The 21,504-nt window shown below is 58.7% G+C and overlaps 1 protein-coding gene across 1 annotated transcript; it reads left to right on the forward strand.

Annotated features, from left to right (window-relative positions):
* Positions 1 to 1,910: 1,910 nt before the first annotated feature.
* Positions 1,911 to 20,822, forward strand: PPP1R18 (protein phosphatase 1 regulatory subunit 18). Its single transcript, XM_067530104.1, has 4 exons — positions 1,911 to 2,424; positions 3,095 to 5,419; positions 18,361 to 18,568; positions 19,132 to 20,822. Exons 2-4 carry the CDS (start codon positions 3,422 to 3,424, stop codon positions 19,149 to 19,151), a joined length of 2,226 nt encoding a protein of 741 aa, XP_067386205.1. The 5' UTR covers positions 1,911 to 2,424; positions 3,095 to 3,421; the 3' UTR covers positions 19,152 to 20,822.
* Positions 20,823 to 21,504: the final 682 nt, after the last annotated feature.

A 21,504-nucleotide genomic window follows, 5' to 3' on the forward strand; every position in this document is an offset into this window, starting at 1 on the left:
AGACGGGGCTGGGAATGCCGCTGTCCTGGCCTAATTCCCACGCTGCTCGTTATAGCGTATGTCCCTAAACCCTACCGCACTTTGCAATTTTAACGGGACGCAGGATTCCCCTCCTGAAGTGGTGTGCTGTGCGGCTGTTCCCCGGCTGTCCCCACCCCAGAGGCAGCTGCATCTCAGGGCTGGCTGAGTGCGTGATCCCCATGCAGTGTTGCTGTGCAGCTGTTCCCCAACTGCCCCCGCCCCAGAGGTGGCTGCATCCCAGTGGATGGGTTTGGGCTTATTTATTTTACCCACTTTATACAACTGACTTGCTTGTGCTGGGCTCTCTTGAAAGAGGCGCTCTTTGTCCCACGTTGCAAGTTGGCTCCTGCCTTTCATTGTTCCCGTTAAGTAATCAAGACTTTGGGGCGCCCAGGGAGGAAAACGAGATGGTGGTATTCCTCGGACAGACCACCAGGGGGTGGTGGTGCATTAAAAATAACCCCGGTTAAGGAGCGACCCTACCAAAATAAAACGGTGTGTCGCTCCCAGCTACCGAGTGAGCCTAGAATAATCCCAATATGCCAGAGAGACCCTACAATAACGAACTGGTCTGCACAGCCCCAATGTTTGTTAGTTACCCTACAGCAACAAATCAGCAAGCACCCACAGGAGACCCTACAATAACAAACCTACCTGCACCATCCTAGTGCTCGCCAGCTGCCCTGCCATAACGAACAGGCCCAACCAGCCCCAGAGGGCAGGAGACCCTACAATAATAACTCCCTGGGAATTGTGGCTGGAGGGGGATTGCAGAAGGAGGAGGGGTTAGGTGGTGCTGGATGGGAGAGGATGGGGGGAGGGGGTTCAGAGGAAACAGACCTGGGCCATCAGCTTCTGAGACACTGAATGAGGACAGAGTCTTACAGGGGGACTCAAGAATCTGGAAAAGTTCTGCCCCCCCCAAAAAAAACCCCCCTTCAACTGCTGCACCCTGATCCCCTGCAATCCTGTACCCACAGCCCTGACACCCAAATTCTGCACCCCAAAAGCCTCCCTCTGCAGCTATTTGAACCCCATGGTCCACTGAGAAACTGCTTCCCTCATTTTAAATCCCCGGCAGTCTCAGGTTCTGGGGATCAATCCTACACCCTCAGATCATGGTCCCCCAAGACCCCCTTGAAAATAGCTGGACAGCCCAGCTCAAAGCCCCCCTAAACTATCTGCACCCCCAAAGAGGCTGGGAGCACCCCACAAAGAACCCCCCACCTCACATGCCTTCCCCATCCCAGACCCACCTCCCTGGTCCTCTCACCCCCCCCCCACACCCTACCCTCTACCCCAGACCCCCCCCCGGTCCTCTCACCCCATACACCCTCCCCACCCTCTATCCCAGACCCTCACCACTTATCCCCCCACTCCTCGCCCAGGCCCACCCCACACACCCTTCCCTACCTCAGATCCATCCCTGAGCTCCCCATATCACAGGCCCATCCCATCCTGGACCTATCCAATGCTTTCTCCACCCCACACACCCTCTATCCCAGCCCCACTGCCCGGTCCTCCCACCTCACACCCCCTCCCCCTCTTCACCCAGCCCCACCCCACACATCCTTCCCCACCTCAGATCCATCCCGCCCGCCCCCCATTCCAGCCCCACCCCAGACGGCCCCCACCCCCTCGACCCACTCTCCAGACACCTCCTCGATCCCTCAATTGCCATCTCCTGAGAGCCCGCCCCCACACCCAGCCCCATAACCTCCCCCTTCCCCCATCTGTCCAGATCCCCCCCCCCACCCCCGCTACCAAAGCCCCGCCCCTCTCATTGTGTCTTCCCTCTTCTGTTTACACACAAAGACCCCCCAGGCCCTCCCCTCCCCCATCCCCCCCCCCCTTCTCTCTCCTCCCAGACTGGAGGCGGGGGGGGGGATCAGAGCAGCAAGGCGGGGATTAAAGCTGGGCTGGCTGCATCGCGGCTCTCCGGCCCCGGCTGCCTCCTTCCAGCGTGTCCCCCCCCCGCACCCCAACGCAAGGCTCGGAGGGGGGGGGCTCCAGATTGGGGAAGCGAGGCAAGCACGCCGCGCCGTGGGGCTGCCCCAGAGCCACCCGGCAGCCGCCGAGCGTCTGGAAATTCCCGCCGGACGCCTGGGTCCTACCGAGGTTCCCCCCCCCCGACAATAGGAGCTGGCGATCCTTGCTCGGACGCCTGGGTCCCACGGATTTGGATCCCTCCCCAACAATCGGAGCCTGCCAGCTGCTTGCCTGGACGCCTGGGTCCCGCCGAGATTTCTCCCCCCACCGCTGACAATAGGAGCCTGCCGCGATCTCCTTGCCCGGACGCCTGGGTTCTTTCTGTGTGGACCCCGCTGGGAACTAGGACCCACCCGCGCAGAAAGGAGCTGCCTTTTCGCCTGCCCGGACGCCTGGGTTCCGCTACTTTCCCGGGTAATTATTTTCTCTTCCCTCCCCCGGTGATTTACCGGCTTCACCCCAGATCCCTCCCCTCCCCGGGCGCCTGGGTCCCATAACCAGCGAGCCTGAACTAGCGCGATGGAGAGTCCAGGGTAATTTCCACCCCGCCCCCCACCAAAAAGGGCCTCCATCCCCTCCCCCCCCACACACACACGGCTGTGCCCGGACGCCTGGGTTCCTTGGATCCGCCAAGATTTGAGCTCGGGGTAATATCCCTCCCTTCCGTCCCCGGACTCCTGGGTTCCACCATCCACCCAGTGTGAGCCTTTTCCCTCCCCCACCCCGGACTCCTGGGTTCCATCGCCCCCCCCCCCCTCCAGTCTGAGCTACCTCCCCCCCCACTTGATCCTGTCCACCTGGTCTGAACTACCCCCCTCCCCCACCCGGCCTCCTGGGTTCCATCGCCCACCCCCAGTCTGAGCCATTCCCCCCCCCCCCTTCCCCCGGACTCCTGGGTTCCATGGGGGTCCGGGAATCCCAGCCGCGTGCAGGGCTGTCAGTGGGGCGGGTGGGGCGAGCTGCGCCCGCCCCCTCCGGAAATCGCGGCGGCGGGGTGGGGTGGGGTGGGGTGGGGGGGGGCTGGCACGGGCGGAACTTTGAGGATTTTTTATTTTTTCATCTTTTTGTCTTTCTCTTCCTCCAGAGCCGGGCGGGAGGGGGGCGCGGGGAGCCCCTCGATTCCTCTGCCGGCTGCACTTTTCCTCCTCCCCTGCCTTTCACCCGCTTCCTCATTCCTCCGCTCCATCTCTGCTGCTTCCACTCCTTCTCTGTCCTTCCTTCCCTCTGTTCCTCCTGCCCGCAGTCTCCAGCCTCCCTCCAGCCAGACCTTCCTGCTCTGAAACTCTCCTTCCATCCCTGCCGCTCCCTCTAGCCTTCCCCGTCCTCCTCTGAAAGGATCCTCCGTTCCCCTCTTCCTTCACCCCATCTCCCCTGCCGACCCCCTCCCTGCCCTGCTGAGCGTGGGGCGAGGATGGCGGGGGCCCCGGCCTCGGCTCTGCCGGAGTGGAAGCTGCAGCTGCTGGAGAGGAAGCGGAAGGAGGAGGAAGAGGCGCGGCGCCGCGAGCGGGAGCAGCAGGACCGCATGGCCAAAATGCCAGCCTGGAAGCGGGAGATCATCGAGCGCCGCCGAGCCAAGCAGGGCTCCAGCACGTCCTTCTCTGAGCCGGAGGGCGGTGGCGGGGCTGGGGCCCCCTCGGCCGGGACTGGGCCGCCTGGCCCCGCGGCTGGGTCGGCCGGCCTCGGGGAAGGCCAGGAGAGCGCAGTGCTGCAGGAGAAGATCGGCCCGGTGCACCAGAACCCCTTCATCCAGCTGGAGAAACGGCGCAAGGAGACGGCGGCGCCGGAGGCCGAGCCGGCCGGGGCCAAGGCCAAGCAGCTGATGGAGCTGTACAGCCAGCGCCCCGGGGTGCGAACGCTGCGGGCCAACAACGTCATCATCATCGAGTCGGTGCCGGGAGCGGTGCCGCCGGGGGCCGAGCGGCTGGGCGAGGCCAAATCCGGCAGCGTGGAGTCCCTGAACGAGCTGCTGGCCCGGCGCGGCGGGAGCGTGACCGAGATCCGGGCCGGCGAAGTCTTCATCGTCAAGTCGGCGCTCAGTCGCAGCGTAGAGGACCTCAACTCCTTCGGCCAGAGCCGGGACGAGGCTGATGACCGGCCAGGGCTCCCGGAGCAGCGCCGGGGCCGCGTCAGCAAGCTGCTGAGCCGCTTCGGCCAGGAGGATCCGCCCCCCCCGCGCCCGCTCCGGTCCCTCAGCACCGAGAACCTCGCCGACGGCTCCTACGGGCAGCGGCGCCTGGAGGCTAGGAAACTGCCTGGCTCAGCCCAGCACCGCAGCGGCACGCCCAGCCCCCCCCGGGACCTGCCGGGCCTCGCGCCCTCGCCGCCTCCCTTCACCGTGGCTTCCTACCGCACCCAGTGGAAAGCCAGATCCGAGGCCTGGCCGGAGAGCCCTCCGCGGTGCTCACCCACTAGCAAAGCGTGGGGCAGGGAGGCCGCCTCGCCGGAGAGGGCAGCCCAGCACGATGGTGGTGGCCCCGGCGCAGCGGTGCCAGGCCCTCGAAACAAAGAGGCCAGTTCACCAGAGAGGGGAGCCCGGCACGGTGGCAGCACGTTGACTATGGTGCCGGGACCGCAGGGCAGGGAGGCCGCCTCGCTGGAGAGGCGTGATGGCGGTGCCTGGAGTGTGGCGGTGCCAGGACCGCGAGGCAGAGAAGCCGCCTCGCCGGAGAGGCGAGCCAGGCTCGGTGGCGGTCCGCTGGTGGTGGGGCCAGGCCTATCAGCCAGAGAAGCCGCCTCGCCGGAGAGGCGTGACGGTGGTGGTGGCACTGGAGGCTCGGGCGCGGTGGTACCAGGCCCACCGAGCAGAGAGGCCGCCTCCCCAGACAGGGGGAGCAGGGGCGATGGCGGTGACACCTCAGCATCAGGCCTGCCCGTTGACACCATAGTGGAGGCCGAGGCCCAGGCCAAAGCTCTGGCCAGCCTGCGCCTGCATTCACGCAACTCCTTTGTGGTGGTGCCGCGCCGGGCGGCCGCCTCCCCTCCCCCCGACCCCGGCGAGGCTAGGCAGGAAACCAGCACTTCTCCTCCAAAGGCTGCCGCTGCTCCGGCCTCCACTTCCTCCTCCTCCCCGAGCCGTGAGCAGCTTTCCCTCCCGGCCAGCACCGAGGAGCCGGCCGACGGGGAGGCCATGAGGCGCGGGGGCCGGGGGCCCCGGGACTTGGGGGGCCCCTCAGCCCTGCCACACCCGGCCGTGCAGCGCCGGAGCGGCAACACCATCACCATCAATCCCCGCAAGGCGCCGGCCGTGGAGAACGGTGTGGAGGGCGAGGGGGCTCCCGTGGCGCCAGACAAGGCGGCCGCCACGCCGGTGAAGAAGCGCTACCCGACGGCGGAGGAGATCCAGGTGATCGGAGGGTACCTGTCCCTGCAGAAATCCTGCCTGGCCAGGAACGACCCACACCGCAAAAAGGTACTGGAGCGCACCTCCCTCCTTTGCTCATCCTCTTACGTTCCTCCTTTCCCCACTCTCTTTCTTCTCCTCTGCCTCCCTCTCTTTCTCCCTCCTGGTTCCTCTCTTTCGTTTTCTTTTCTCTGTCCTCTCACTTTTCACACCCCCTCCTCTCGGCTTTTTTTTCCTTTCTTTCCCTCTTTCATTCGTTCCCTCGCTCCGCCGGTTCTCCCGCTGCGTCTCTCTTCCCCTTTTTATCCTTTCTTGTTTTGCTCTCTTTCATTCCTCCTCTTTCTTCCTCCTCTGCTTTTGCTTCTCTCCCATGTCCCCCTCATTCCTTTGGGTCTCCAACGTCAGCCCCAGGCGTTGTTGGCGTGTTAGCCAGGGTTGACCTCCGACCTCCAGCCCGGGCCCAGCTCCCATTGGGCGGCGTCTCTGGCCCTCGTGGGCCAGGGATGTAGGGCACGTGGTGGAGACCAGGGTTGTCCCGGGATGCCCGAGGACGTGCTCCAGGAAAAGCCCCACCCTGTTCCAGTGGTGCTAGACCAGGAAGGGCGGGAAACGGACGCGGGAAATAGGATGGTTGGTTCCAATTCCTCCATGTTTGGATGGGAGCCAGCACCCCCTAGAGGGGAAAGGCCACATGACCCATTCCCCACCCCCCTGACCTGGGGTCAAATCAAAGCCAGTGCCCCCTAGAGGGGAAAGGCCACATGACCCATTCCCCGCCCCACTGACCTGGGGTCAGATCAGAGCCAGCACGCCCCAGAGGGGAAAGACCCTATATCCCATTCCCCACCCTCCTGAGCCAGCCTTTTGCAGTCACCTGGCTTGAGTTTGTAGCTGGCTTATGGAGTGGGGAATAGGATATGGGACCTTTCCCCTGTAGGGGATGCCAGCTTCAGTCTGGTCCCAGGGCAAGGGAACTGGCTGGCTTGGGGGGATAGGAGGCCCTTCCCCTCTTACGGGGCACTAGCTCTGATCTGGCCACAGGACAGGGGACTGGCTGGCTCAGATGGGTACGGAATGGCTCACACGGGGCCTTTCCCCTGTAGAGGTGCTGGGCTGCGATCCAGCCCTACACTGTCACTGCCATTCCACGGCCCCAGTGTGAACTGAGTTTGTTCAACCTCAACCCGCTTCCCTATTGGCTCGAAGTCACCGCATCGCTGGCAGCCTCCGCGGAGACGCTGAGGGCTGGCCGGGCCTCGGAGCCCCTTTTTTCCTTCTCATCGGGGATCCCTGCAGGTGCTGGGCTAGGGACAGAGCAGCAGGGGCAGCGGGAGGGAAGGGAGTGATCCACAAAAGCCTTTTCACTCATGTGACCCATGCCAGGGTCTGGGGTTGCCCCTGGCCGGATGTGGCTGGTGAACACAGTGGCTGGCTTGTTCTTTGCCTCATAAGGGGATCATTTAGCAGGGACAGTCGCTAGGCAGGAGGCATCCCCCGGCCGAAACTTTGTGGCTGAGCGTCAGCAGCATTTTGGCAGTCAGAGACTCTGCCCGGCTTCCCGGCATTTAGTGACTCTGGAGAAACCCATCCCAGGGAATGACCCCCTGGTGCTAATTAATCCATGCCCAGGGGCCAGCCCAATAGCATGGGATACAAGGAGGTGGCTGGGAAAAACTCTCTCCCTCCCATAACGCTCGTTAAAGAATAAAACGTGAGGATCCTGGAGTAACTGCTTCAAAGTCCCAGGGTATTTGAAAGGGACAGATCACAACACTTGCATTAAACAGTAAATAGATATGGTCTGTTAGTAATACAGGCCTCTAGGATAGTAGTATCATACAGTAAAAAATACTAGCATAACAGGCCATAATACGGTTAGGCGGCTCAAAACTGCTGCAGGTTACCTGAGAGCAAGAGCCCATGCTACATTTAAATTGCTCGAGTATTACACAGTAAATATGGTAAGAGTTTAGAGTAAAGGGCTATCGTACTCTTGGTTTGCTGTAGCGTTGCTCCGACGTCCTGCAGACTATTGGAGTACTCGAGCGTAACAGATCACAGTGCAGTGGAATTACTCTGGTATTCTCTAGCACGTACATTAAATACTGGAGCAGGGGTTCGCAAACATTTTGCATTGGCGCCCGCTTTCCCACCGCAAGCCTCTGAGTGCGACCCTCCCTCCTTATAAACTGGAAACACTTTTAAAATATTTAACCCTATTTTAAATGCTGGAGGCGAAGTAGACTCCTGCTGTCAGCCTATACTATACCCCCTATACTAGAGTAACGGGCTGTAACAACGTTAGCCATACCTACCGTTGCTCAAAGATACTGCAAAGTACTAGAGTACTCAAGCGTAACATCACACCACTGGTAAAATTGTCGCAACACGGCTCAAAATGACTTCAAAATCACTGAGGTATTGTAGCGTAACCGGGCACAGCATTGCTGAATTACTATCCTCTAGAGTAACTACAATAAAGGAAGAGAGTATTCCACAGAAATAAGCTATCAAACCCTTCAGTTGCTGCAGTGTTGCTCAAATGGCTACAGAGCACTAACCTCAGAGTAAATTGCGGTAGTGTTACCTGACATTACTGCAAGATACCAGAGTATTCGAGAGTAACCGATCACAAAACAGCGACATTGTTTTAGTGTTCCATCGTGAATACAGTAAAATACCGGAGTATTAATGGGGTGGTTAAATTGCATTAAATCACCGTAAAGCAGGAATGTAGTTTTAGCCATCTCGGTCCCAGGATATTAGAGGGACATGGTGGGTGAGGTGACATCTTTTACTGGACCAGCTTCGCTTGTCTCTCTCACCAACAGAAGTTGGTCCAATCAAAAATACTACCTCATCCACCTTGTCTCTGTAAAGCACCAAGGTATTCTAGATTAACAGACCGCAGTACTGTTAAATTACTGCAGTATTCTATAGTAATTGCTTCCGAATTGTATAGCATTTCAGTGCCTAGATCAAAATATCATTACGTTATATCAGTATTGCATGGCAATTACTTAAAAAATACTTTAAAGTACTGGAGGTGCGGGAAAGAAATAGATCGCCATATGTTAAAACACTACAGTGTTATGTAGGAAGTACTCAAAAATACTGAGAACAATTTTAGCAGTGGTGTTCAACCTGTGATCTTCAGACCCCCGGAGGTCCTCAGACTCTGGCTAGGATTTCCCAAGAGGTCCACACCCCATTTGAAATGTTATGGGGGTGCACAAATAGATAAAAGGTCTGCAGTATCAGATCACCGTCGTATTAAATTACTGCAGAACTCTGTGATAACGGTCTAGAACGCTTGCAAGATAAACACTGCATTGCTCGAAAGTAGGCAATCTACTTTTAAAAATATGAGAGTATTTTAACTAGTCTATCTGTGCATCACCCAGCTGTCCGGGCTCGCGTCTCGCACTTTTTCTGTCTCTCTCAATCCACATACGAATCCATCTCTCTATCTAATCACCATATGCATCTGTCTATCCATGTCTTTAATGCATCCATCTATCCGCCTGCTATAGGCATCATTCATTCCCCATGCATCACCCTCCGGTCAGTCCCCATATGCATTCATCTCTCTACCTCCTCCCCGTGTGTCTGTGTTTCTTAACTCCAGACCTTTCCCCTTTCGGCCGCAATGACAATGTCATCTCCGCAAATCCACACGCTCTAGGGGTGGGTGCCCAAGGTGATCTAGACAAGATAACCCCCACCTACCTGCCCGTTCCCAAGCCACGTGTGGTCTCGGTCCTTTAATGCTCTGATCTAGAGCACCCTGATGCTGGTCTGCTCTAGAATCCTGGGATCCATTGTCCCGGCTGGTGTCGGTGGCCCTTCTCACGCTGACTTTAACAGAGCGACTTCCATCTATGGGCTCTGGGCCTGGTGTTCATGGCTCCAGCATCCTGTTGCTCTGGATTACTGCAGGGACTGTTACTCCAGAATCTGATGGGAATGTTACTCTGGTCGTGGTTTTCACTCTAGACTACTGTGATCAGCCACAACCCAGCAATGGGTCTCAGGACTGCTGCTTTCAGCACCGGGGCCATATACGTAATTCTAGAATTCTCTGCTGGCTGGTGCTCTAGACCACTCTGGTGCTTATTGTTACTGTACAAATGAATGGTGACCGAGGCTCCAGAATAACCCAATGGCTAATGACGCTCCAAAACCGTGCTAATGCTTACCCTGACCAGGAATTGTTGTTCTTGACTACAGGGTGTGATGCTCTAGAAGACAGCTGCACGTGCAGCTCTAGAATGCATTGGCGGTAACTGTTGATTTCACTGGTGCTCTGGAATGCATTGGAGGGGCCTGTTGCTCTAAAACGGAGCTGAAGGATGCCGGGCTGCGGCTCTAGAACATGGGACAGGGCAGCTGAGCGTGCAAGCATGCAGGACGTGTCATTCTGGAGTGCAGCGGAGGGGGGGTTGCTCTAGAATGCATTGAGTAGACAGCACATTGCAGCTTTAGAACACGTGCTGGGGGCAGGCTGCCACTCTAGAATACTGTCGATGTCCCTCTGGAATGAAGTAGAGAGGGCCTGTCTCTCTCTAACATGGTGGATTTTGCTCTAGAATGCTTTGGAGGTGTGTGGTGCTGTCGAATGCACTGGTAGGATGGCAGGCTGTTGCTCTAGAACATGAGGGGCCACCTGTTGCTCTGGAATGTAAGTGGAGGGGGCTGTTTTTCTAGCATGCGGCGAAGGGGCAGAGTTGAAGCTCTGGAACAGAGGATTGGAGGCTGTCACTCTAGAACATGGGAGCTAGCATTGTGGAGCCCAGTGGATGGGCCTGTTGCTCTAGAATGCAGTGAAGGAAGGCGAGTTAATGCTCTAGAATGGGATTGTGGGGCTTGTTGCGCTAAAATGCAGTGAAGGGGGTGAGCTGAAGCTCTAAAACATGAGGTTGGGGCTGGCCCTCTAGAACTAGCACTCTGGAGCACAGCAGGGAGGCCTGTCCCTCTAGAAGGATGTGAAGGGCTGTGAGCTGACGCTCTAGAGCAGTGGTTCTCCAGTCAGCACACAGGTGCGGCCCATGTGACATCCTCAGGGCCAGACAGGCAGGATATATATTATGTGGGCGCAGCCCACATCACACACAGAGAACTGCATATGCAGCTCACAATGGGAAATAGGTTGCGAACCACTGCTCTAAAGCATGGGGGTGTGGAGAGGCATCTCACTCTAGAATACAGCGGTGGGGTGTGGGCTGAGGCTCTAGAACATGGGGTTGTGGAGGGGCCTGTCACTCTAGAATACAGCGGTGGGGTGTGGGATGACGCTCTAGAACATGGGTTGTGGAGGGGCCTGTCGCTCTAGACTACAGTGGTGTGGTGTGGACAGAGGCTCTAGAACATGGGGTTCTGGAGGGGCCTGTCGCTCTAGAATACAGCGGCAGGGTGTGGGCTGAGGCTCTAGAACATGGGGTTCTGGAGGGGCCTGTCGTTCTAGCATGCAGCAAAGGGAGGCGCGTTGCAGCTCTAGAATGCGGGGTTGTGGGGGGAGGGGGCTGCCACAGGGGACGCCTGTTGCTCTAGGATCCTCCACTGTCTGTCCCATGCCAGGTTAGGTCGCCTGCCCCAGACCCCATGGCCTCTGTCTCAGGCCCGGCGCCGCCCGGTCCCTTCGTGGCACTGGAGGGCAGATTCCCCTCCGGTTTTTCATCCGGCTCCGACTGGACGTCTCAGCACAAACGGCTCTTTATCTTTCCGGAGGGTCTGGAGCCGCCGGCCGGCTGGGATCACGTCTCTCATCCCTCCCACGCAGGCAGGGCTCGGAGAGAGAGACGGGGCCAGCTTCCTTTGTCACCCTCCTTCGCTCTCTGTCTGCCCTGGGGCTGAGCCATCTCTCCACCCGGCACAGGGGGCCCTGCTGACATCAGCTGCTGGCCGCCATGCACTCAGCTTCTCCCTCCCTTTGCCCTGACCTGCGGAAGTGGGGGGCCGGAGGGGGGGCCCAGAGATCGGCCATGGGGCTCCAGGAGGGAGAGATGAAGCCAAACCCGCTCAGTCAGGCTAAGGGGGAGCGTGATGAGACATCTCTGATGGGGGGACAGGGCAGGCTTGGAAGGGTGTGATGGGGAGGGTTGAGGGGGTATCCCCAGCTCTGGGAGGGGAGTGGGGTCTAGTGGTTAGAGCAGCTGGGGCTGGGCGCCAGGACTCCTGGGTTCTTTCCCCAGCTCTGGGCGGGGAGCGCAAGACACACAGAGAGAAAGAAAAAGCCAGTGTGTGCCTGCTGCGAGGAAGACACACACCCGCCCTCCCCCCCCCACGACTGTGCATGAGAGCCAGCCGGCCGCAGACTGTCTGTGTGTGTCTTTGGGGGGAAAGGGGAAGCCGCCGTGGGTGCAGAAGGACAGACACCTGGGGACGGGCAGGCGCCTGGCGTGCTGGGGGCCAGTTCAACACTACAGCCCTGGCCTCATCCCCTGTGTGTGTGGGGGGGGTCAGGACACAGAGTAACCCCTGCAGCCTCCAGGATGCTGATAGGAGGCGAGATAGGGGAAGGTGGGAGAGGAATGGGTGGGGGCAAAGGGGGCAGGAGGAAGGAGTGTGAATGGGGGCAGGGATATGGTGGGGGGGGGGGAAGCGGGGAAGGAAGGGGTGTGATGGGGCAGGGGTGTGATGGGGCAGGGGTGTGATGGGGGAGGGGAGCCATCAGCGGAAGCCACCGGCAGGTTTTTTCCAGAGGAAGTCGTTAAAAGTGCTGAGGTCGACGTTGACGAGGTTACCACGGTTACCATAGGTGGGGGGGGCACTTTAACCCTTTGTCTCCCCTGGAACAGATGCCCCTATAATCCCAGCCAGGGCTCCCCATAATCGGCTCCCCCCCATCCTCCACCCCCAGCCTCAGCTCCCGGCCCAGAGCCACCACACGCCTTGCATGGATCTTGGCTGCAGGTCACCCTGGTGGCCTGGCTCCAGGGAACGGGACACGGGGGGGGGCTTTCATCCAGCCCCCGGGGGGCGGGGGCGGGGACTGAGCCGCGGGGCCTTCCCCCTCTAGAGGGCGCTGCTTCTGCCGTGGGTCATTCCCGTCTGGATGTAACGAGTTGTTCAGTCTCAGCCTAGCCCTCAGCAGGGCAGGCATCCCCCCCCCCTTCCCACCGGCACTGACCGGCCCCCCTGGGCTGCCAGCCTCAACAGGGAAACCGAGGACTGAAGCGGCCCCAGCTCCCTTCGACTCCTGGAGGGGATTGCCGCAGGGGCAGGGTTGTTCCCCGTGGGCAGGGGGCAAGGAGTGTTTGGGTGGGAGGGAGCTTGCCCAGGCTGCCCCCCCACCTGCCCTGGGCATTACCCAGAGGCCCCCGGGGTTGCCAGTCCCGCCCCATCTTCCCCCAGTGCTGCAGGCCTTTCGAAAACAGGAAGCGGGGAATGTGTGGGGCGGAAAAGGGCGGGGAGAGCGAGAGCGAGGCCGGTGTCAGCCAAAGCCCCGGCGGGCAGCCTACGCCTGCTCAGGAAGTGGTTACTGCAGGGCAGAAAGAAAGCAGCAGCCAGTGAGTCAGGGCTGGGGAGCCAGGACACCTGGGTCCCGTCCCCAGCTCTGGGAGGGGAGCGGGGCCTAGTGGTTAGGGCTGGGCTGGGATTCAGGACTCCTGGGTCCCATCCCCAGCTCTGAGAGAGGAGTGGGGCATAGTGGTTAGAGCAGGGGCAGACTGGGAGCCAGGACTCCTGGGTCCCATCCCCAGCTCTGTGAGGGGTGTAGGGTCTAGTGGTTAGAGCGGGAGGGGGCAGGGCCCCTTTCTTGTGCCTGAATCCCCCCCCACCACCACTATTTGCCAAACACATGTGATTAACTCTTTCCCACCCAAACCCTTCGACCCTGGTGAAACAAGCCAGGGCAGGAGAAAGGCGCTCGATGGATTTTTATGGGATGATGAAAGCACAAATCACACCCCTCAAACCGTCTGCCAGCGCCCATGAGCCCGGCCTGCCTTAATGCCATTTGCTAGAAGAGCTTTAGAGGAGATGCCCCAAATAGCCCCTTTCTTATTTTAGCTAATCCCAATCCGAGGGCAGCACGGAGGGCCTCGAAACTGAAATACCCGCCTGGCCTACTGAGGGACAGAGCCAGCACAGCCTGCTTTACAGATTGGAGCCGGCCCCCGCCCGCCCCATTGCCCATCTCCCACACCCCGCAGCCAGCCAGTCCCCCCACACCGGGGCTGTAGCACAGTCAGCACCCCTTAGCAGGATGGAAGCTGCCAGCAGAGGACGGGGAAATGAGAGGGAACGGCTTGCGGGCTCCGGGAAGGAAGGCGCTAGCACCAAGGGAGACGTGACGGACTCCCTGGTGGGTGACCCTTGCCTAGTCCTTCGTTTCTCTGTGTCTCAGACACAGCTGAGGATGGACAGACAGAGGGATCGCTAGACAGATCTCATGATGGGTGGATGGAGGTGAGGAGCAAGAGATGGATGGAACTATGAGAATGGACAGATGGATGGATGGGTGGAGCTGAGGATAGATTAGATGAGATGGTGGGTGTGGCGGGGATGGATGAATGGGTCAATGGATGGATGGATGGAGCTGAGGATAGATAGATAGATCTGGCAATGGATATATGAATGGATGGACGGGTCGATGGATGGCTGGGTGGAGCTGAGGATAGATAGATCTGACAATGGATACATGAATGGGTGGATGGATGGAGTTGAGGATGGATGGATGGATGGATAGATGTGTTGATGAATGGGTGGAGCTGAGGATGGATGGATAGATGGAGCTGAGGACAGACAGACATAGATCTGATGATGAATGGATGGATGGATAGATGTGTTGATGAATGGGTGGAGCTGAGGATGGATGGATAGATGGGGCTGAGGACAGACAGACATGGATCTGATGATGGATGGATGGAGGATGGATGGGCAGATACAGCTCAGGATGGATATAGAGAAGAAGCTCACAATGGATGGATGGATAAAGCTAAAGAGACTCTGATGATGGGCAGATGGACAGAGCTGATGGCGGATGGACAGACAGAGCTATGGATGGACAGAGGGAGGCATGGATACAGATAGTGTGGGTAGGCATCTAGCTGGCGTGTTTTGCAATCTGCTCTCCCCAGCAGGTGGGGTGGTGTCTCTCTAGCACAGCCGTCTCTGGGCTGTGGGCCTGTGCTCCACAGAGATGTTGAGGGATCTGGTCAGGGAAGGGGCACCAGACCTTCTCCGACACAGCACCGCACAGCATCCGGAGCTCAGGACAGGCCGTGGGATAGTGCTATGGGCTTTGAACTACAGCGCAAAGCGGCCACCCACAGTCCAGCCCATCCATCTATCTTCCTTCCTTCCTTCCCCAGCTCCCGGGCAGACAGAAAGGGCTGTGAGGAAAGCAACAGGGAGATCTGGCTGGGCAGATTCCTCTAGACAAGTGATCTGGAGAAAGTGTGGGAGATACCACTGCTCAACGATCTAGAGCGTTGGTGGCCTGGAGGATCGTGGAGGCTGGGTGTGGAGAGTCACGGGCCGTATCTGGATATTCAGGACCATTTCTGGAGGGTCGTGGGTCCATCTGGAAGGTCATGGCCCCATGTGGAGATAGATGGCTGTTTCTGAAGGGCTGTGGGATCTAATCATGGGCTATGTCTGGAGGGTCTTGGGTCATGTCTGGAGATTCATGCCTATTTCTGGAGGGCATGGGCCCAGCCTGGAAGGTTATAGGCCTGGATTAGAGGCCATTTCTGGAGGGTCGTGGCTCAGCCTGGGGTTGTGGTCCTGTAGAGATGGGGTTTGGTTTCTCCTTCCCCCCTCAGGACTCTGGGAGACGGGGGGCGGGGAGTGGAGATGGTGCCAGAAGCCAGATCGGAGGTCGGGAGCTGGGCGGGGAGTCTCCCGGGTGGTGCAGCGGTGCGGAGTTGGACTGGCAGCTGGATTCCCGGCCTCCCCTCCCCCTCCCGACCCAACCAGGCCTGTTTGCTCCTTATTTAGGAGCCAGGCAGCTGGAGCGAGTGACTCAGGACACATTCCAGAGCTGGGGGGACGGGAGGGGTGGGGCCCGGCAGCTGGGCGTGGGGGGCAGGGAGAGAGAAGGGGGGGAGAGTGAGAGGCAGAAGGGAGGATACAGCAGAAAGACGCAGAGACTTGTTTCATTCCTCCTTTTTCTCACGCCCTCCTTCCTCTCTCTGGTTGTCTTTTTCTTTCCATTGCCTTTCTCGCTCCTCCCCTTCCTCCTCCTCCTGTCTGACTTTCTCGTTCTGTTCTTTCCTTCCCCCTGGACGGAGGAACAAACTCACACACACACACACTAGCCCTGCCTTCCCTGGCTGACTCTCGCTTCTCTCCTGGGATTTCTCCTTTCCTGTCCTCCTCCACCTCACTTCCACCTTCACTCCATCCAGGTCTCGTCTTTGTTCCCCCTCCTCCGTTCTCTTCTCCCGGTCTTTCCTTTCCACGCTCCCCTGGCTCTCTCATTTGCTCTCTTCTTTCAACCCCTTTAGTGCGCTCTGCGTCAGCCCTCCTCCCTCCCCCAGATGGCCTCGTTCTGTTCTTTCTTGGGCCCGTCTCGCTCTTTCACTCCCTGGCCCCATTTTCTCTTGCCAGTCTTCTGGCTGTTTCGTGCCCCTGTTCCTTCCTCTCCCAGACACGTCTTGTTCCTTCTTTTCCTGTATCCTGCCTGCTCTGTCCTTCGCCCCCCTCTTCCTCCTGGCTCATTCCCCTCTTCCTTTCTGCCTCCCTCGCTGATTTCTTCATTTCTTCTCTTTACCCCTGCGCCCCGTTTCCTCTCACATTCCCTCTCTCCCTCCTCTGCGTCTCTTTCCTCCACTCCCCACTTTTCTCCTTCTCTATCAGGGTTTTATTCTCCTGCCTTGTCTCAGTGTCTCGCTCCCTCTTTTCCTCCCATGCCTCTGGCTTTCCTCTGCCTTTTCCTCATGCCTCTGGCTTTCCACGTTCCTGTCTTTCCTGTACAATCCTCCGTCTCCCTTCCTTTCCGTGCTGGCGTTCTCTCTCTCAGCCTGGCCCTTGCCTCCCATGGGCCTCTCTAGCTCTCCTCTGGCCCTTTTCCCATCCCTCGCTACCTCCCTCCTCCGGTGAGCATCCAGGAAGCTATTACGCCCTGATCCTCACCCCCCCCCCCCGCCTTTCCCTAGGGCTGGCCTCATGACCCCTCTTACCCCTCCCCCCAGCACCTTAATAGACTTCACTTGTGCGATTAGCCCGGGATTAATTCCCATGGGAACTGATTCGGGAGCAGATAAGATCAAAGACACAAACCCCCTCCCCCCCATGTCACCAAATGGAGTGGGGGAGGGGTTCCGGGTTGTGGCTGTGCTTGGATGGGAGACCGCTGGATATTGGGAGGGGTCCGTCAGTGCTGGCTCCAGTACCCCAGTGTGGCACTAGGGGGCGCTGTCCTGCAGGCAGTGGGGCGAATGGCTCAGTAGGGGGCGCTCTCCCTGGCAGGTGGCACTGACCCCAGTGCAGCACCAGGGGGCACTGTCCTGCAGGCAGTGGGGCGAATGGCTCAGTAGGGGGTGCTCTCCCTGGCAAGTGGCGCTGACCCCAGTGCAGCACTAGGGGGCGCTGTCCTGCAGGCAGTGGGGCGAATGACTCAGTAGGAGAGGATCTCCATGGCAGGTGGCGCTGACCCCAGTGCAGCACTAGGGGGCGCTGTCCTGCAGGCAGTGGGGCGAATGACTCAGTAGGAGGCGCTCTCCATGGCAGGTGGCGCTGACCCCAGTGTAGCACTAGGGGGCGCTGTGCCACTTTCGGATTGTATAGTAAGTTGAATACCCTGACCAGACAGTCATGGAAGCTCCCCTGGCACTTTCCTCACAAGTTGGGGGCATGAACCCCGGTGTCTTGGCCAAATCCCCACCAACCCACCTCCATTCTGCCTCCCAGAAATCCCTTGCCCTGTGGCTACAATTGGATGTAGGATTCCCCTTCGCCTCCCGCCCTAAACCGCTGTGCGGCTCTTCCCCTGCTGCCCCACCCCAGAGGTGGCTGTATCCCAACACCAGATCCTGGGCTCCCCCCTCCCGTCTCTGCCCTATTTGTGGCCCTGCCTGGCTGCTTGTCAAGATGGAGGCTCCTGCCCTTGGGGAATCTTCTCTCTCTGCAGGAGGGACGTCTAATCTCATTTCCTGCCCGGTTTATCTCCTGCCACGGCTTCCTCTCTGTGCCCCGCTGGGGTGTGGGGCAGGGACAGCTTCCTGGCTGCCCTCCACCAACGGCTTAGCCATAGTGGGCCTGCTATGGCCGCATGCGGCTCCCCGGAGAGCTGCTGCCTGTGAGGTTTTTTATTGTAGGATCTCTTGTCAGTGGGAATGTGTGCATGCTGGGTTATTATTTTAGGGAGTAATCAGTGGAGGTGCCTGCAGTGGTTTATTATCGTAGGGTCTTTTGTAGTTGCTCGGCCTGTGGGTGGTGGGTTGTTATTGTAGGGTCCCTTAGCACTGGGGAGATGACCCCAGATTTCTAGTCAGCCGTGGGGATCAAACACGCAGATTTGCCATGGTAGGGTCTCTCTTCTCAGGGTTCCGGCTGTGTGTCAGTTTGTTATTGTAGGGTCTCGGGTCAGCAGTGGGGGTGTACATGGTGGTTTGAGGCTCAGCTGTCGGGCTGTGTGCCATGGTTTGTTATTGTAGGGTCTTTCAGCACTAGGGATAGGCCCAAGGGTTATTGAAGAGTCCTTGAGTGGCGCTGGGACGCAGCATCAGGGTCTCTCAGGAGTACCGGGGAATCCATACACTGGTTTGTTATTGTAGGGTCCCTTAGTGCTGTGGATTCACCTACTGGTATGTTACTGCAGGGTCTAAGACATTGAGCACTGATAAGTTATAGTAGAGTCACACTTAAATGTGGGGGGAAATGGGACACTGATCCAGTGTGGCAGGGAGTGGAGGGGGGATACCCTGTTATGGGGGCTATTGTTCTTATCCAGGGGATACCGGGCTAGATGGGCCTGCTGCTCTGAGCTGGGACAGGAGGGCGGGAGGCAGGATACCGGGCTAGATGGGCCCGTTGGTCTGATCCTTCTCCCCCTTCCCCTGCAGCTGAAGATCTCATTCAGCGAGAGCCAGCTGGAGCGCACTTTCCAGTACCCATCCGAGGGGGCCCTGCTGGAGGAGTTCGGTCCCCCCGAGGAGCTGGACACACCGGCCTGTGCCAATCCCCAGGGGGAGGATGACGAGGAAGAGGAGGAGCTGCTGCTTCTCCATCGCGGCCTGCCAGGCGTGCTCAGGACCAAACCCCTCATTGTGGGTGAGTCTCAGGAAGCCCTTGGGGGCATTGCGCTGCAGAGAGCAGGGCAGGTGATGAAACATGCTTGGAAAAATGCTTATGAAACACCTTCCGCTGCCCGTTCCTCACCGGTGGGAAAACCTCTGGCTCTGTCGGCCATGGGCATGGGGGCCCCATCTAGTGGCCAGTTTGGGGAAGCGCAGGGGTGTGGACCCCCACAAGCCCTGGAACAGATGTATCCGGCCCTTTCCAGGTCCAATGTCAACTGCTCCCTATCCTGGCCCCCACTGTCCCCCTCCAGGAAGGCCAGGCATGTGCCCCCTCTCACCGTCAACATCCCATCATGCACTGCTGCTATGCTTACAACTCCCAGCTCTGGGAGGGGTCTAGTGGGTTAGAGTAGGGGGGGCTGGGAGCCAGGACTCCTGGGTTCTATCTCCAGCTCTGGGAGGGGAGTGGGGTCTAGGGGTTAGAGCGGGAGGGGAGGGGCTGGGAGTCAGGACTCCTGGATTCTGTTCCTGTCGGTCCCTGGATTTCCCCCTCTCCTGTTCCCTACTTTATTTCCCTTCTCTTTCTTCTGGCAGATGAATCCTGCAGGCGGTAACCCCGCGGAAGCCCCCCACTCATGGTGGGAGGATGGGGCGGGTCCAGAAGGTGCCATGCCGTGACTGGGTCCCGACCAGCCCCTTCTCTTTCGTCTTCCAGTAAAATCCCAGCAAGAACAAGGACTGGAGGGAGTCAGCCCTGTGGCTAGGCTAGAGAAGCCCCCCTCCCCTTTAAGTGCTCCCCCAAAGCAGGGGGATGGGATCAAGAAAAACCCAACATCCAGAGCGCCTCTAGGAACAAACCCACTGCAGCCAGCAGGGGGCGCTGTGCACCACGTGGACTATGCTGGGAGAGCCCATTCCCACTGCAGTCAGCAGGGGGGCTCTGCACCACACGGACTATGCTGGGAGAGTCCATTCCCACTGCAGGCAGCAGGGGGATGTTCTGCACCATATGGATTGTGCTGGGAGAGCCCATTCCCACTGCAGCCAGCGGGGGGCGCTTTAAATCCCATGGACTTTATTGCCACCAAGAGGTCACCTGGCCTACCTTCAGCCAAAGGTTAAAGGTCACATCCCCTCCCAAAGATGGGTATGGATGTTTGGGGGGTGGCAAAGAAAACCAACCACCCACCATACACACATGCAATTTTTTCGCAACTCTTGAATCCTTTTTCTAGGGGGCATCGTCCAGGTGGGGGAACTTTTGTTACCCAATTTTTACTTCCTAATAATGCTGCCAGGGTGATCAGAATTAAGGGGATTGTAGTTTAGGAGGGGGTGGGAGGCAGGGTCTATCAGGGAGGGGAGCGGTCAATTTGTTACTTGTCAGGGTCCAGTCATAATTGGAGCAGAGTGGATCACTATTGAAGGCGGGGCAATCTGTGACTGGGGTGGAGCCAGTTGAGTTTGGGGTAGAGCCAGTCAGTATTGGGAGGGTGGGGCAAACTGCTATTTTGCAGGGGTGGGTGGCCCATTTGCAAGTGGGCTGGAGCTAGTTACAGTTAGGGCCATTTTTATGTACTTGAGACAGGACTGTGTGTTTGGGGGGAGTGGGGCAGTATGTGGTTTGGAGGTGCAGGGGTGGAGCTAACCGGGATTTGGGGAGGGACCAGCTGTGACTGGAGGTAGTGGGAGGAGGTGACTGAGGCAGAGGGTGGGCCAAAGGGGTGACTTCCTGTTTTAGACATCCCACTTCCTGTCTAGGTGGCGCAATTTCTCCTCCTTTCATGCGAGCGGGGAGGGGAGCGGGGTGTGTCATTCACACCCTCTGATGGGCAGGAGTGAGAATGGAGGGACTGTAGAATTGGACGAGTGCATGGGGGATGGGAACGTGGACTAGGATGAGTGGGAGAGCAAGAATGGAGGGAATGAGGCATGGGATGAATGAGCTCCTCCGCTGTGAGTTTAGTTCGTTCTCGTTATTATTAATTATTTTTTCTTTGCACTGGGGGGAGCAGCCGAAAGAACAAGGGAACGAGTGAATGAACAAGTGCGGCAAGCTCCTCCCCCACCCAGGGAGCAGGGGCAGCCGTGTGGTCATAGGGGAGGAGGGGTTAAACGGGGCATTAGCCCCCCTCTCTATTTAACGCCCGCCCCACTCTCAGCAGGAGGTGCCGATGCTGGGTCTGAGCCCTGGCAGGGGGAGGGCACCGCATCCGGCCAGTTCCAACAGTGTTTTTTTATATATATATATTATAATAATAATAATAAAACAGAGAGATGTTGCACGTGAATCTGCCCTCCTGTTGTCTATGGCCCACATGGTCTGGGATGGGTGAGGGGCGGGTGCCGCTGGGTCCTGGCTCCCACATACCCCCTGCGGGTGAGGGGTTGGTGCTGCCAGGACCTGGCTCCTAGGCACCCCTTAGGGGTGAGAGGTGGGCGCTGCCAGGATCTAGGTCTCTAGCATCCCCTGGGGATGAGGGCCGGCACTGCCAGGCCCAGGTTCCAGCGCGCCCCCTGGTGGTTGCAGCTCTACCCTGTAGGCACTCTAGCTCCCATTCCGCTTCTCACTCCCCCTAGTGGTGAGGCGCTGACAATGCAGGAGCCCTTGTTCTTGTCTCTCCTGCTCATCCCCCAGCAGCCAGAGCTCTGCACTATGGGAGACCTTGTAGCTCTCATGCCCCCTAGTGGTGCAGGGGCTGCTCTGCCTCCCATTCCATGTCTCCCGGCCTCCCCACCCCAGCGGTCAGAGCTCTGCACTGCGTTGCTGCAGTCCCCGGGTTGAAATCCCTGCTAGCATTGCAAGGATCAAATCCTCCAAGGCTAGTCAGCCCTTCAGCTGCCTCTGCAGCCACCCATCGGAGAACAGCCATGAGACGGGCCTACGACGAGAACGAATCTCCTCTGATCACCGGGGCTGAGCTGGAGACAATGAAATTACATGTGAGAAGTCAACTCAGATGCCTG

This window comes from Emydura macquarii, unplaced genomic scaffold, assembly GCF_026122565.2.
Source record: "Emydura macquarii macquarii isolate MOO-44397 ecotype Brisbane River unplaced genomic scaffold, CSIRO-AGI_Emac_v2 contig_3035, whole genome shotgun sequence".
In the NCBI taxonomy this organism is placed as follows: Eukaryota; Metazoa; Chordata; order Testudines; family Chelidae; genus Emydura; species Emydura macquarii.